Here is a 16,765-nt window from a genome sequence, read left to right on the forward strand (position 1 = left end):
ACCTGGGCAGTGCTACAAAGAAACACAAGGGGTCCCTAGACTGCTGAAACAGAAGAACACATCACTACAGCACAGGATATAACAAGGTCTAAGCACTGAGAACAAAAGAAAGTTCTTTTGTTATGGAGGAAACTTCCATAATTCATTAATTCACTCACTTCTCTCTATTTATTGAACACTAGCATCTCCCACAGTATTAAACTGTAAGTAGCACTAGTGCCCAGAGTAAACAAGGTATTTCTTAGTCGGTACACAGTTTAACTGGACATTGACGAAATCATGCATGCAATTAAAAGACAGAATGCACTATAAAGGAAAACTGCAGGACATTACTGGCAAAAATAACAGTTGACATGATTTAAAAATAGAAAGGAGGATTATCTAAAAATATATTTCAACTGATACCTAGGCAGGGTTACTTCTCACCAAGGACAGGTAAGCAGGCAACCTAAAAACTTGCAGAGGTGAGACAAAGAGTAGGTTACAAAGGTCTTTAGATGGAGGAGAGCTTGGCAGGTTTGAAGTAGCAGAGAAAAAAGGGGCCATATTGAGGTCATTTAGGCCACAAGGACTTTAGGTTTTATTATGTTTGTTAGGAAGTCAGTGAATAGTGTTAGCAAAAGAGGAATGAAGGGATTCAATTTACCATAGACCGGGGGCTACCAGAGTGTAGGCAAGGCAAGCAGGAAAAGGATTGTGACTGAGATCCAGTGAGAGAGACAAAGTGGTTGCTTGAACTTGGGTAAAAGCAATGGAAACAGAAGTGGAAAATTTCAAGAAACATCCCATAAGGAATAGTAGCAAACTGTGGGGGTGGATTGGGTGGGTGAAGGCTTGACAGGTTTGAAGCAGCAGAGAAAAAAAGAGCCATAATCCTCATAAAAGAATTTTACACACACACGCATGTGTGCGCACCCCTTCGCCACAAGTCTCTCTACCTCGAGTTTCAGTTAACTAGAGTCTGATCTTCTCATTCAACTTAATCTGAAAATATTAACTGGAAAATCCCAGAAATAAACAATTCATATAATTTAAATAACTTATTGTATAATATTATAACTATTCTATTTATTATTGGTTGTTATCACTTACTGTACCTAATTTATGGATTAAAAACTCATAGGAATGTATGTCTCTAAAACAACAGTATATACCAGGTTTAGTCAAAATCTAGAAAGTAAGACTGAATTCCTCGCTATGTCCTGTGTATTGTGAACTGACATGTAGCATGTTCTGGCCAAGGGAGGGTTTGTCTATCAGTAAGTTTCAGGATACACATTGATGAAAATGATATCTTTATCCAGGGCTTTAAAAACACACTCCCAGCTTTACAGTGAAATCTATTTACCTTAAAAAATACTGTCAGTCATGTGGTGGTAGCACATGCCTTTAATCCCAGCACTCGGGAAGCAAAGGCAGACTGACCTCTTTGAGTTTGAGGTTAGTCTGGTTACAGAGTGAGTTCCAGGACAGGCTCCAAAAACTACAGAGAAACCCTGTCTCAAAAACCAAAACATTTAAATTTTATGTATAAACATAATAACAGATGCTTACCTCAAGCATTCAGCATCATGTTGAGGTTTTTCTTTGACTTTTAATTTTTCTGCCTCTAAGTATTTGGTGGTATAAATGACTTCAGTCTCTTCATCTTTAAGAACTAAACAATTAAAAAAAATTCTATAATCATTTAAGAATTGAACAAAAAGTTATCTTTAGTCATTCATGAAAAACTTTATTTTTGTATATATCAAATACAAATTAAAAGAAAATTTATTTTCTAATTAGAAATTTATATTTCTAATTCAGATAATGACTATCGGCGCTCACCAGGCCTGGTGGTACAGGGCTATACTCTCAGCTATTCCAGAAGCTAAGGCAGAAGAGCTGAAAGTTCAAGACAAGATGGGAGTCAAGGTTACAGCTCAGGGGTAGAGTGTGTGTGTGGCTTGTGTCAGGTCTACACTCAATACCCATGACTCAGACAAATTACAGCTGTAACGCTAACTAATTCATTTGTGTGTTCTATCCACTACATATGTAGAACAGCAAAAGCACCAACCACTAGGACAAGGAGTCTTTAAATACCAACCCATCACAGTCCTATGCATAACACTATTTGCTAGCAGGATAAATGGGCTCATGCAGCTTTTACCTTTAAGTTTTTTCTGGACAGTAAATAATTCTTGTAACAGTTGACGCTTTTGTTTTTGAAGTTCCTGTAACTGATCACTGTTACATTCCATTGACTTCATTTCTATAAACAAATAGAGTTGTCATCAAAAAGTTACCCAGGAATAAATTTAATCAAAGAGGCTAACAATCTATACACTAAAAATCATCACTGATGAGAGACAATGAAGACACGACTAAACAAAAACAGCCCTGTTCATGATTCAGAATCAATACTTTTAAACTACCCAAATTCCCCTGGGCAATACACATGTGCTATGCCATCCCAACAAAATCTCTAGCAGCATTATTCCCTGAAATAGAAATACAAAACTGGAAAATAAGAAACAAGTGGAAGAAAGCATTCAGGTTTTGGTATTAATTAAATATGGCATCAATGATTAACCTTTTGTCATTCAGTAAAATTCTAGGTAGCGTTGGTCAATTTAAAGTACCAACTGGATTCTCTTGATCACCTAAGGAACTGTCTTTAGTAAACAGCATACATTAATGAGCAGTATGATAGGTTAGTTAGGCTAACAAAAGGGGATACAGAAATATTCCATTACCATCAAATAGAAGAAAAACTTCACAACTTCCCCAAATAGTAAGAAAGCCCATTTTGTAACAACCAATTCAGGATGACCTCCACACAATGCCAGGACATGACTGCAGCTCCCCAGTGCCACTCACGTTTCCTCTACCTAAAGCCTCTACCTACCAACTTTAACTTTCCCAAACAACACCAAATGTCCTGAAGACATGTCTCCTAGTATTTTAAGTATTTTACTCTTCTGCAATAGATTTTGGACTCCAATCCCATATTCTGTAGGTCTCTGAGCTTTTTTTTAAAGTCTTATTACCCCGCTATGTATCTGAACTCTTTGGTTGGCTGTTTGTAGCCCAAATAATAAAAAAACAAAGACAGATATTGGGGTTCAACCTGAATATCAGAAAAAGCAAAGCAGTCACTAGAGAGCTCTTTCCTTTTTGAAATCTTCAGACTGAAAGAGAGCGAGTTCCTGTCTCATTTTGCCTTATATTCTTCTCTAGTGCTGGGATAAAAGGCATGCATCACTGCCTGGCCTCTATGACTAACTAGTGTGGCTGCTGGGATTAAAGGTGTGTGCCACCACTGCCTGGCCCACATGACTGATTAGTGTGGCTATTTTGCCTTCTAATATTCAAGTAAGCTTTATTAAAATACAAAGGAAATACCACTACAGCTGTTAATACCTTTTAGGGAATTATCATCAGATACTGTATTTTCAACTCCCTAGTATTCTTGTTTCCATAAAACATCTTTATTTAAATATAACTCAACTACGGTATAAGTAGCCCTTTTGCTGTGGGAGTACCTTCCGCTCCTTCAGCCAATAGTCGTTGAAGTACGAGCCCACAGTGCTGCAGGAGCGCCTTGTGCTCCTTCAGCCAATAGCCGCTGAAATACCAGCCCACTGAGGCGTGGTATATTTCTCTTTAAAAAAGAGCAGCAAGCCTCGGCTTGGCCTCTTGGTTCTGGCGCTTGATGCCGGCTCCTGCTCCAGCGACTAGGCTCATTTCCTGACGGTTTGTGTGTATGTAAGTTTTACCCCCCAAAATAAATACCTCTTTAAAACCTAACTGGTGTGGGATTGATTCACCATTACCCTTTAAAGCACACAATTCAGCAGGTTTATCATACTAACAGATCCACATCTGTTACCATTATGTTGGACCACTCCACTTCTGTTAGCATACACTGCCTAGTTTCCCCAGATCCTCCTTCTCCTAGGCAATGACTGTTGCACTTTCTGTTTGTACAGACTTGTTTATCTGTACAAATAAAGAAGAATAACAATATGCATAATTCTGTGTCTGGGTTATTTCACACAAAGCAAAAATTTTAAGGTCTATGTTGTACCATGTACCTGTGTTTTGCAGAATATGTGTGTACTGTGTGAAGATGTGTTTCTGTGATTGGTGTAATAAAAAAACTAAACGACTAACAGCTAGGCAGGAGGTACAGATGAGACTTCCAGGCAAAGAAGTAAGTAAGAGGGATAAATGTAGGCTCATGGGAGAAGCAAAGAGATACAGAACAAGCTGGATGTGCAGAAAGAGAGGTAACAGCTGCCATACAGATGAATAAAAATGGGTTAAGTTTTAAGAGCTAGTTAAAAACAAGCCTAAGCTAAGGCCAAGCTTTCACAATTAATAATAAGTTTTCATGTCATTACTGGGGAGGGACAGGAAAAGACTCATTACATTTGGCGTTCCAAAACAAGGCACAACCACATGAACAGAGAAGTCATGCCAGCCGGCACTGCCACTGTGCAACCTGGGCCTCTCAACATGGGAAGAGCTACGAGACTGGATGAGACAGGATAAGTCATGATGGCTACAGAGTCCTCATGATTTATTATTACATGTCATCCTTTCACATGGATGGATAAATATTTGTACTACAGTTTGGTTATGCAGTACAAATGGACTTATAAAGTTGAAAGATGCCTTTCACCTGCTCAAACATAGGGCAAAAACAGTCATCTTTAACTGATTTGTGCACAGTGCACATTCCATACTTGTGTTAGTGCAGATATATGTAAATTAAAAGCTTGTGTGTTTTCAGGAAAAAAAAGACCAAAAACCAATGACGATGAGCAGCCCAGGTGATCCACCTCTCAGAATGCCTCTGTTGCAGTTTACTCAAAATTCTGCATACAAAACAACTTCAAAGCTGCTAGCTGAGATGGTCCAGCCTCACAGACTACCTGAGACTTCAGATAAGCTCTATACTTTTTCATCATACAGAGATTAAACAAAAATAATAAAGCTAGCTCTCCAAGGACTTGACCATTATCCCAATTTTCTCAGGGACCACTAAAGATGCTGTCAGCCACAGAGAATAGGAAGCAGCCTAGAAACAAGACAAGAGGTGAGGCAGGGGGCTTTTGGTCATTAAACGGTTTATAGATGTTTATCATCATTTAGGGAGGGTTGGTTGCAAGTTGTTGGTGGTCATGGTCAGGAAAAAAACTGAACAATGAAAATTAGATTCAGGGATCTCTTTCTAAAGGTAAAAATGATGGGAAAAATGCATAGATTATTGAGTCTACTTTTGAACTAAAAACAACTACCAGTTTCAAAAAATAAACATTGGTATAATTTTTATATAATGACAAAAATTGAAGGTAATTTTTATTAGAAAATATTCCATACATGTTTCTACTCTTTCTAAAGATATTTTTGTAAATTGATACAAATTTAAGGTTATATACATATATACATATATGTGTGTGTATATGAATACACAAACAAATACATATATATATATATATATTTATATTTACATATACATATATGCTTCTATTTTGTTTAAGGTACTGTACCTTTGCAGCTCATTTAACAATGTAATGTAAATTTCTAGTCCTTGAAAGTTATTATTACAAACTACTTTGGATAATTAATAAATACAGATTAGTACTTAGTCATATAATAATCAAATTTGTGGCCATGTTAGGTATGTTTTCAAGGTCAAGCAGAGTTATATTTTAAATAAACAGATGATCGTCAAACATTTCAGAGACTTACACAATATGGTATTTAAGATATTTTAATAACACAAGGCTTTTCATGAGAGTAAGACATGTCTGTTCCTGGTAGTACCAATTTACTTCAAAAAAGAATGATGGGAACTGAAGAAAATTCCATATGCAGTTTCCTTTTATTGTGGCAAAGTCATCTATTTGGGCAAGTAACAGCTCTCGCCTCAACTGCTGACTATATGCTGTCCAAATTGGACAAGCAGGGCATAAAAGAAGGCAATGGCTGAACTTTGCCAAGACAAGGTAGGACAGTCCTTCAAAATTCCTGTTTCACTAAGTCTGTCAGATATTCTAAGCCTGTAGGTCAAATATGGATGCCCCAACATAACAGAGGAACCTTGGACGACTGTCCAGACAGCCAGATATCTTTGTCATTTCTATAGTTTTGAAAGTCACTTGCTTTGTACTTTCTGTTTACTCAGGTAATATATCTTTCTCAGGTCTTTGATAGGTGTTGAAGACTAGACCAATTTTCTTGCTACCAAATTCAAAACAAAATTTACAAAAGACATGTAAAATTTATAAAGGCTGAGAGATGTAAAATCCTAAGCAGGTCATCTAAGAAAGTATTCTGATGTCTAAAATGGTCATTTTAGGTTGGTAATTTAAATTATGATAACAAATGGTTTACATATAAAACTGTGGGCTCATTAAAATAGAATAGATAATACAGTCTGTCTCTGAATTTTCAAAATACATATGGACTATACATTATAATTGTAAAACTTGCTTGATAATTGTTCTTAATGTATATAATTTTACTATGCTAGAGTTAAAAACTTCCATTTTATTTAGACAGAAAGGAAGAAATATTACAGAATGTTTGTACACTGTGTGTAGATGAGTTTCTAATTGGTCTAATAAAAAGCTAGATGGCAAATAACTAGGCAGGAGGTGTAGGTGAGACTTCTGGGCAGAGAGCGGGGAAGTCAGAGGAATGAATCTAGGCTTGGAGTAGATGTGAGGAAAAACAGAACAAGCAGGGTGTGCAGGAGGAGAGGCAACAGCCACAAGCCACATGGCAGAATGTAGATTAATATAAATTGGTTACATAATAAGAGCTGGTTAATAACAAGCCTAAGTTAAGGCCAAGATTTCATAATAAATCTCCATGTCATTATTTTGAGAGCTGTCAGGTGGGACAGAGAAAGTTATGCCTATGCTTTATTCTTTTTTTTTTAAAGGAGCCCTCCAGATTCTATTACATAGATACACATTTGGCATTCAGTATCTAATATACTTTGGGGTTGCTTATACTTATCTTTGTATTCCTTTCAAGCTCTACCACTGGTTCTTTACAGCCACACTTGTGCTATTTTGTTGCAGTTTTGATTTGATCTTCCCTGATGTAGAGCTTCATTTGGCCATTCCTCTATATTGTGTGGTATACTTGCATACTTTGCCCATTTATAATTGGGTTATCTTTTCCATATTTGTTAAGAGTTGTTATATTCTGACCACCACACTTATCAGACATATGATTTGTAAATAATTTCTCCCATTTTGTAGGTCTTTCCCCTTTGAAGACAAAAAATCTTTAAAGAAGTCTAAATTATCTATACTTTGTGTGCATATCATAACAATGCCTTTACGCAATGTCATGGGATTACACCTGTATTGTTTTAAACGCTCTGTGTCTCTGTCTCCCATGTTTAGACTTTTCATGTATCATAAGTGACTTTAATGCAGTATCACAGTTTACTAGTATTAATATTGCAATAAACTATTCTTTTCCAATGAATTATGATGATATTCCTGTCACAAGTCAGCTGACTACAAAGGAAGCTATTTCTTGGTTTTAATTACATTTAATTGATCTACATGGCCATCTCTTACCAATGCCACGTTCTTTATTACTTTGCTTCTTTGGAAGTTTATAACTGGAAAGTTGGAGTCTTTTCTCATTGATATCAGTTTTAGTTTGCTGGTTATTTCTCAGGTATCTAGCTAATTTTAATGGGAGTGTGTTGATTCTTCCAGTTTCATTTGGTACTTTGACTATCTCAAAATTACTGTGTTCCTAAAACAGGCTTTAAAAAAATCATTTAGTTCTATGATTTCCATCACTTTTTAACATATGTATCTTGAACTTACATTGAATACATTCCTAAACATTTTAGTTTTTCAGTATTATTGTAATAGATTTTTCTTTTAAACTTATTCATTGTGTATATGAGTGTTGGCATTAATGTGTGTATTTGTATGCCTGCAGAGGTCAGCGGAGGTCTTCTGATCCCCTGAAACTGAAGTTACAGATGGCTGTGAACCACCTACAGGTATTGGGAACAACCTGGATCCTCCACAGGAGTAACAAGTGTCTTAACCACTGGGCTATCACTCCAGCCCGATACATAGCATTTTCTTGAATGCACTTGAAATGTTTATATCTTGCACGTTGTCCTTGCACCCTGCAGCTCTGCTGAGCTTGCTGGCTCCAGGAGCTTTCCTTAGCTTCCTTGGGATTCATAGGAGAGAGGTTTGACTGTCAGCTGAGGTGTGCACCTCGGAGAAGCAGTTTTACAGAGGATAGGTTTGTTCTGGCTCTCAACTTCAGAGATTTAGTCCAAAGTCTTCTGGTATACTTCTTTGGTCCCACCATGAGACAAAATATTGAGGTGAGGGTGTGTGGTAGAGCAGAGTTCTTCATGGAAGCTAGAAAGTAGAGAAAGTAGATAGGAACAAACAGCCCCCCCAACACACACACACACACACACACACACACACACACACACACACACACGGCCGGCTTCCTCTGAGATCCTAACTCCCACTAGCCCAGCCAGCTATGACTTCATGATCTAATCATCTCTCAGTAGCAGCAGGAGCTGGGGACCAGGCCTTGAGCACATTTCATACTGGAACCACACCACAAGCTCTTGTTTTCTCCACGAATTCAATCTTTACGTCGTCCTTTCTCATCCACATGCCTTCTGTCTGCTTTCTTGCTGCTAAAATCCCCAGCACTGTGTTAAGTAGACATGACTAATGTAGATATACTTACTTTGTGCTTAGGTGGGAAACGTTCCTTCTTTTACCATTAAGAATAACATCAACTTTGGGTTTTTCATAACTATCCTTTAGGCTGAGTAAAGTCCCACCTAGCTTTAGCTGAGTAGATGTTTTATCAGTAAAGGACACAAGATTTTGCCAATTATTTTTCTATGTTTGCTCATTTTTAAATACTGCCCATTTAGTTCCACATTATACTCATGTCCCTGAATACACTTACATGTATTGGAGCAGTTTTGTTTTTCCTTCTAATTGCATCATTTCTATCATTTCTGTCTACACGTTTGCTCATCCAAAGATTGCCTTACTGCCTTAAACTATATTCAGTCGCTTGGTAACATGTCTAGTGATTTTCTCACTGTGTGTCAGACATTATGTTTGCAATATGGCTGAACATTTGAGTTTTGCTTTCTTCTAAGGCTTGTTGATGCTCATATTAATGGACAGATAAGTTGTTTGGGGTCAGATTCAAACACTGTTTACAACATTTTTATAGAGTGAGTCTATGAGAACATTTAGTCTTAGGCTATTTTAAAAATTTTTTCAAATTTACTTTATACTTATTATGTAAAAGTGTTTGCACACATGTATATATGTGCACTATATATGTTTCTGGTGCCTTCCATGGTCAAAGTAGGGCACTGAATCTTCTGGAACTGGAGTTATAGATGATTGTGAGCCACCATGTAGGTATTAGGAACTAAACTAAGTACTCTGCAAGAGCAAGAAGTGCTCAGCTCCTCATCCTAGCCTAACTCAATCTAACTTTATTAAGCAGGGCTTTTCTAGTTAATAGAAATTTTCTGCTGTGACTTCGTGGCATACCAGCACCTCCTTATTCCATGTCACTTCTCAAAACTGCTGACTTTAACATTTTCTGGAACTCTCTTTGTCCTGCTTGGAGGCTTTACTCCAGGTAAGTACCAGTTAAGAATTCTCCTTGAGTACTGGTTAAATCTGCTCCCGATTTCAGTATGAATTTCACCTTTTCATGGACCCATCCTCTAAGTTCTAGCCAACGTAGCCTCCATGAGGGCTGATCTTGACATCTTCAATTCAACCAAACACTCTGCGTTATGTAAGTCCTTCCATCCAAGGTAACTAAAACTGCATCCTGACTGAGAACTGAGCAAGAATGAGGTGGTGCTAAAGTGTTTCTCTTCTCTGTTGGACCAAAACCATGTATTTCTTGTTCTGAATATCTAAAATCATGTTTTCACATTATTTTTTCCAGTCATTCAATTTTTGGGGGGCAGGAGGGAAATTCTATAAAATTGTTCTGTTGTGATCATGAGTGGAAGCTCACACAGCACTCCAATCACCCTTTCACCAATCTCTCTTCTATGCTACACTGCAAGCTCCTGAAAACATGACTTGGGCCTCAGCCATCTTTAAACTTCAGTTCTTATTCCTAGCATAGTATATGTAGAGAATATAACAGGTCGATAAGAAAGTGTATGGAACTTAATTTACTGGATCATATAGCTGCTTTAACCATGTGTTTCTAGCCAGAATAGATGGCTCAGAGGTTACAAGCACTTGCTCTTGCAGAGAACTCAGGTTTGGCACCCAGCATCCACATGGCAGCTCATGACCATCTGTAACTCCAGTTCCGGGAGTCTAACTCACTTCTCACTCCTCTGGCTCCTGGATGCATGTGGTACAGAGACACTCTGGCATAAACACACAAAATAAAAGCACTATACTTTTAAAATATTTGTTTCTGTTCATTTATTAAGCAAAATTTTTGTGAAAAGAAAGTCAGCCTCACAGCTATAGTGCTCCTTTCATAAATGGAAACAAAGGAAGACGCTAATGGTTACAAGATGACTCTAGGACATCACACGACTCTTAAGACAGAAGTCACAGCGTCTTATTCAGCATTATCAGAGAAAACAGCTTTGCTACACTTAGACAGGCATAATGGAGAAATTTTGGATTTAAATATTCCCAAGACAGAGGATGTATTGTTTTCAGTCTTCAATCTCTAGGCTACATAATTTAAAGAATTATCTATTTTATTTGCCAGTAAAAACTGGGTATGAGGAAATATACACAACAAGGCACACAGAAAGAAAGTTCTGATACAATGCGAGGACCTTAGGAGACTGAAACCCAGTCTCTCCTTGATAGGGATTTATGATGATGATGATGATGATGATGATGATGATGATGTCTTGTTTTTCATGACCCGGTTTCTCTGTAAAACAGTTCTGGTTACCCTGGAATTCACTTTGTAGACTAGGCTGGTCTTAAACTCACAGAAATCTGCCTGACTCTACCTCCCAAGTGTTGAAACTAAAATCATGTGCTACAATCACCCAGCAATTGATAGGGGTTTTACAGGTCCTTGGAGGGTTTTCCTCCTCCCGCTCCCATCTAGGGTTGGTTAGATTAAAAATAGACAGGGTGGCTGATGGGTCCACAACTTTGGGGTGTCCTCCTAGTCTGCCTCCAACAAAGACACAGAACTGACATGTACTCACTGCCTCCAACAAAGACATAGAACTGACATGTACTCACTGCCTCCAACAAAGACAGAGAACTGAAGAAATTAAACCCTGGGCTTTAGGGTAAATGGTTCTCTCCATTCTTCTACTGCCTCCTTTTTATTTTATATTTTAATTTACAGATTTATTGAAGTATAACTGATGGAGTAATCACTTTTAGTTTCTTCCTCAGCCTGAAAGTCCCAGGCTTCAATCAACAATTATGTTGATTTTGTTTTTCTGTGGTTTTGTTGCTGTTGTTGTTGTTGGATTTTGAAACAGGGTCTCACTATGTAGCACTGGCTACCCTGAAACTTGCTGTGTAGACCAGGCTGGTCTCAAGCTCACAAACTTCTAGCTACCTCGGTCTATTTAGTACACAGATTAAAAGAGTATGCTGCTAGGTTTTATGGCTATAAATACTAAACCAAACTAAGATAAGCAAAATTTATTCCCATCTTTTAACAAGAGTGTTTTCCCATATGTATACTGCAAATCATTAATAATAAATTAATAATTAGGCAAAGTCCAAATGAAATACGTATCTTTTTTCCTATGTAGGAAGACTGATTCACCAACTGAGAGAAGTAAGCACGAGAAATACTTCGATAAAAATGTTATGACAATCACAAATGTTATTATTCTGTATCAAATGATGAATCATCAACCCGTAAATTCTCAAATGTTTAAAATAAATATACTTTCACAAATATATATCAAATACCAATTATTCCACATTCCTAATTCCTCAGGCCCCAAATGCTGGCCTTGGCATCCTCATCTCTAGCACATGGATCTTCACAGCAACCCAGAATCAATACTGTGGTTGCTCTGTTGTGACAATCTTGTCCAAGCGTAACATTTCTTGCCTAGATCCCTCCTGCTTTTTCCTGTTCACTCTTCTGTTGTGGGATGATAATACTCTTGTACCCTGTAAAGATTATAATCATATTGATATAATAAAATACTGATAGACTAGTAATCAGGCAGGAAGTATAGGTGAGGTAACCAGACTAGAGGAATTCTGGGAAGAGGAAAAAATAGACAGTTGCCAGCCAGATGCAGAGAAAGCAAGAAGAGAATGCCTCACTGAGAAAAGATACCAAGCCACATGACTAAATACAGTCAAGAATTATGGGTTAATTTAATTGTAAGAGCCAGTTAATAATAAGTCTGAGCTAATAGACCAAATCATTTATAATTAATATAATCATCTGTGTTTTTATTTGGGATTGAACGTCTGCAGGACTGGGTGGAACAGTAACTTCCACCTACACTCTACATCTTCCTGTTTGGGCTTTTACTTCTCTTATGAATGCTCTCCTATTAGCTCAGGTAAACTGTTTTAGTAGGTGAACTCATCATGGTCTTGACCTCTTTGCTCATATTCTCATCACTCCCACTCTTCAACTGGACTTTGGGAGCTCAGTCCAGTGCTCTGGTGTGGGTCTCTGCCTCTGTTTCCATCTATTGTTGGATGAAGGTTCTAAGGTAATATTTAAGATCCAACTCCAGCCATACTTGGAAGGAACAAGCATAGGACCAAACTAGTCCCTCTGAATGTGGTTGACATTTATATGGCTGGGACAGACTGAGGAGCCACTGACAGTGGCACCAGTATCCCTACTGCATGTACTGGCTTTTTGGGATCCTATTCTCTTTGGATGTATACCTTGCTCAGCCTAGATATAGTAGGTAGGGCCTTGGACCTTCCACAAAGCAATATGCCTTACCCTCTCTGAGGATTGGATGGAGTGGGGTGGAAGGGTGCATGGAGAAAATGAGAGGAGGGGAGGAAGAACTTGGGTTAGTAATTTTTTAAAAATCTAATAAAAAAGAATGCTCTCAATAGTTATCAGACTTGTCTGTCCATCAGTCTATCTACCTATCTACCTTATGTGTATGTGTATGCTCCATGTGTAAACATGCATGCCCTCAGAGGCCGAAGTTGATGGGCCATTAGAACTGGAATTACAGGTGGTTATGTTCTGTTGAGTTCTGAACAGATTCAAGAGAGATGTTTCTAGGCCCTGTGTGCAGTAGTGGAAGTAGAGGAAGAAACTGTTTGACTCTGAGCAGACAGCGCAGACACCGAGGCAGTTTCCACTTCCATTTGTCTTAGGGCTTGTCAGGGTTTGCTCTTCCATTCCTGCTTTTAATTTGTGCCACCACATTTGTTTCCCTGACACTTGCCACCCCCACTCTTCTATTTACTCTTGGCTGCCTCCACGTTTATCTTCCTTTATCCTCTAACAGTGATGGGCCAGACAAGGGCAAGAGTTTCAAATAATCCCCCATTTTTACTATTATTATTATATCCTGCTACCCAAGTGTCTCCTTTCTCTGTTAGACATTTTCTTTGGTTTATTATTATTTGTGAGTGTTCATGTATATGTGTGTGCACATGGGTGTATGGTTGTCAAGACCAGCAAACAACCAGATAAAGTACTGTCCACAATATTTGGTGAAATCAGTATAGTATTCACAGGCAAAAACAAATATTAATCTCACTTATAATGACTCATTTTTTTCATTTTTTCCAGATTTTATTTTCTGTTAATTTGACAAAAGCAATAAGCTTTAATTGTAGAGACTTTATCAGTGGGGTTGGATTTTGATAGTCCAGTTAACACAGAGAAACCCTGTCTGGAAAACATAAATTAAAACAAAATAAATGAAGAAAACAAAATGTTATATAACAAAGCCAAATTTAAACAGTATCTATCCACAAATCCAGTCTTACAGAAGTGCTAGAAGGAAAATGGCAACCTAAGGAGACTACACTCATGAAAACACAGCAAATAATCTCTCATTACCAAAATCAAAAGAAAAAAAAACACACACACACGCATGCACACACACACTATCACCAACAACAACAAAATAGCAGGAATTAACAATCATTGGTCATTAATCTCTGTCAATGTCAATGGATTCAATTCATCAATAAAAAGACACAGGCTAACACAATGGATGTAAAAACAGGATCCATCCTTTTGGTGCATACAAGAAACATACCTTGACATCAAAGGCAGACATTATCTCAGAGTAAAGGGTTAGAAAAATATTTTTCAAGCAAATGAACCCAAGATCAAGCTGGTGTAGTAATTCTAATATCTAACAAAATAGACTTCTGATCAAAACTAATAATGGAGAAGGAACATTACTGAATTCATTTTATGAGGCCACAGTCACCCTGATACCCAAACCACACAAAGACTCCAACAAAAAAAAGAATTATAGACCAGTCTCACTCATTAACACTGATGCAAAAATACTCAATAAAATACTCGCAAAACAAATCCAGGAACATATCAAAAAGATCATCCACCATAATCAAGTAGGCTTCATTCTAGAGATGCAGGGATAGTTCAACATATGAAAATCTGTCAATGTAATTCACCATATAAACAATTGAAAGCAAAAAACCAAAAACAAGATAATCTCACTAGATGCCAGAAAAGTTTTTTTTTATAAAATCCAACACCCTTTCATGATAAAAAGTATTGGAGAGATTGGGATACAGGGAAATACCTAAACATAATAAAGGCAGTTTACAGCAAGTCAATAGCCAACATCAAATTAAATGGAGAAAAACTCAAAGCAATTTCACTAAAATCAGGAACAAGACAAGGCTGTCCTGGTGTGGGAGAACTGTCTGTATTCTGTCAATAATATTTTAATAAAACGCTGATTGGCCAGGCAGGCAGTATAGGCGGGAAAGTCAGACAGGAAGTAGGGGTGGAGCAAAGAGACTGGGAGTATTCTGGGACACAGGAAGCTCCCTCCGTCCTGCGCAGACCACCGGAGAGGAAAGATGTAAGCTGGCCCGCTGGAAAAGGTACTGAGCCATGTGCTAATGTAGATAAGGATAATGAGGTAACATAAGTTACAAGAGCTAATAAGTAGCCTGACCTAATGGGCCAATCAGTTTATAATCTTATGGAGTCCTGTGTGTGATTTTCCTTGGGTGTTGCCGGTTGTGGGGTACTGGGTGGGACAGAACCCCAATAAGCTGGCCCCTCATGCTACACTGTCCACTCTCCCCAAATCTATTCAATACAGTACTTGATGTTCTAACTACAGCAATAAGACAACTCAAGGAGATCAAGGGTATACAAATTGAAAAGGAAGAATTCAAACTTTCACGATTTGTAGATGATGTGATAGTATACATAGGTGACCCCAAAAGTTCTACCAGGGAACTCCTACAGCTGATAAACAGATTTATCAAAATGGTTGTATACAAGATTAACTAAAAAAATTAGTAGCCTTCCTATGTACAAACAATAAACTGGCTGAGAAAGAAATCATGGAAATAACATCCTCCACAATAGCCACAAATATTACAAAGTATCTTGGAGTAACTCTAACCAAGCAAGAGAAAGACCTATATGACAAGAACTTCAAGTCTTTGAAGAAACAAATTGGAGAAAATATTAGAAGATGGAAAGATATCCCATGCTCAAGGATTTGTAGAATTAACATAGTAAAAATGGCCATCTTACCAAAGATTCAATACAATCTCCATCAAAATATCAACACAATTCTTTACAGACCTTAAAAGAAAAATACTCAACTTCACCTAGAAAAACAACAACAAAAAACCCCACGATAAGTAAAACATTTTTCTACAATATAAGAACTTCTGAAGGAATCACCGTCCCTGATTTCAAGCTCTACTATAGAGCTTGAAATTATATAGTAATAAAAACAGCTTGGTATTGGCATAAAAAACTGACACATCGATCAACAGAATTAAATTGAAGACCCAGACATAAATCCACACAACTGTGGACATCAAATAATAAGCCATAATTATACAATCGAAAAAGAAAGCAACTTCAACAAACTAACTGGATGTCTGCATGTAGAAGAATACAAATAGATCCATACCTATCACCCTGCACAAACTTCAAGTCCAAGTGATCAAAAACCTCAATGTAAACACAGATTCACTGAACCTGACAGAAGAGAAAATAAAAAATAGCCCTTAATGCGTTGGCACAGGGAAATCTTCCTGAACAGAACATCAATAGTACTGACACTAAGATTGACAATTTCAAAATTAAACGGGACTTCATGAAACTGAAAAGCTTCTATAAAGCAAAGTACACCATCAATAGGACAAAATGGCAACCTACAGAATGGGAAAGGGTCTTCACTAACCCCACATCTGATAGGTGGCTGATTTCCAAAATAAATAAAGAACTCAAGAAATTAGACATCAAAAAACAAACAATCCAATTAAAAATGGGGTACAGATCTAAACAGAGAATTCTCAACAGAAGAATCTCAAATGGCAAGGAAACAAAGTTCAAGATCCTTAGTCATCAGAGAAATGCTGAGATTCCATCTTAAACCTATCAGAATGGCTAGCATCAACAACACAAGTGACAACTCATGCTTGCAAGGATGTATAGTAAGGGGTACACTCCTACATTACTGGTGGGAATTTAAACTTGTACAGCTACTTTGGAAATCAATATGATGGTTTCTCAGAAAATCTGG

General features: G+C 37.5%; 1 protein-coding gene across 1 annotated transcript in view; it reads right to left on the reverse strand.

Moving 5' to 3' along the window:
* The window catches only part of Ccdc172 (coiled-coil domain containing 172), a 71,814-nt gene that overhangs the window by 19,079 nt on the left and 35,970 nt on the right, over positions 1-16,765 (reverse strand). Inside the window, exons 6-7 of the mRNA XM_048423855.3 lie at positions 2,153-2,254; positions 1,555-1,657 (exon numbers count right to left, since the gene is read on the reverse strand). Coding sequence (XP_048279812.1) covers positions 1,555-1,657; positions 2,153-2,254 — 205 coding nt within the window. The remainder of the gene's footprint in view (positions 1-1,554; positions 1,658-2,152; positions 2,255-16,765) is intronic.

This window comes from Myodes glareolus, chromosome 7, assembly GCF_982192425.1.
Source record: "Myodes glareolus chromosome 7, mMyoGla1.1, whole genome shotgun sequence".
NCBI lineage: Eukaryota > Metazoa > Chordata > Mammalia > Rodentia > Cricetidae > Myodes > Myodes glareolus.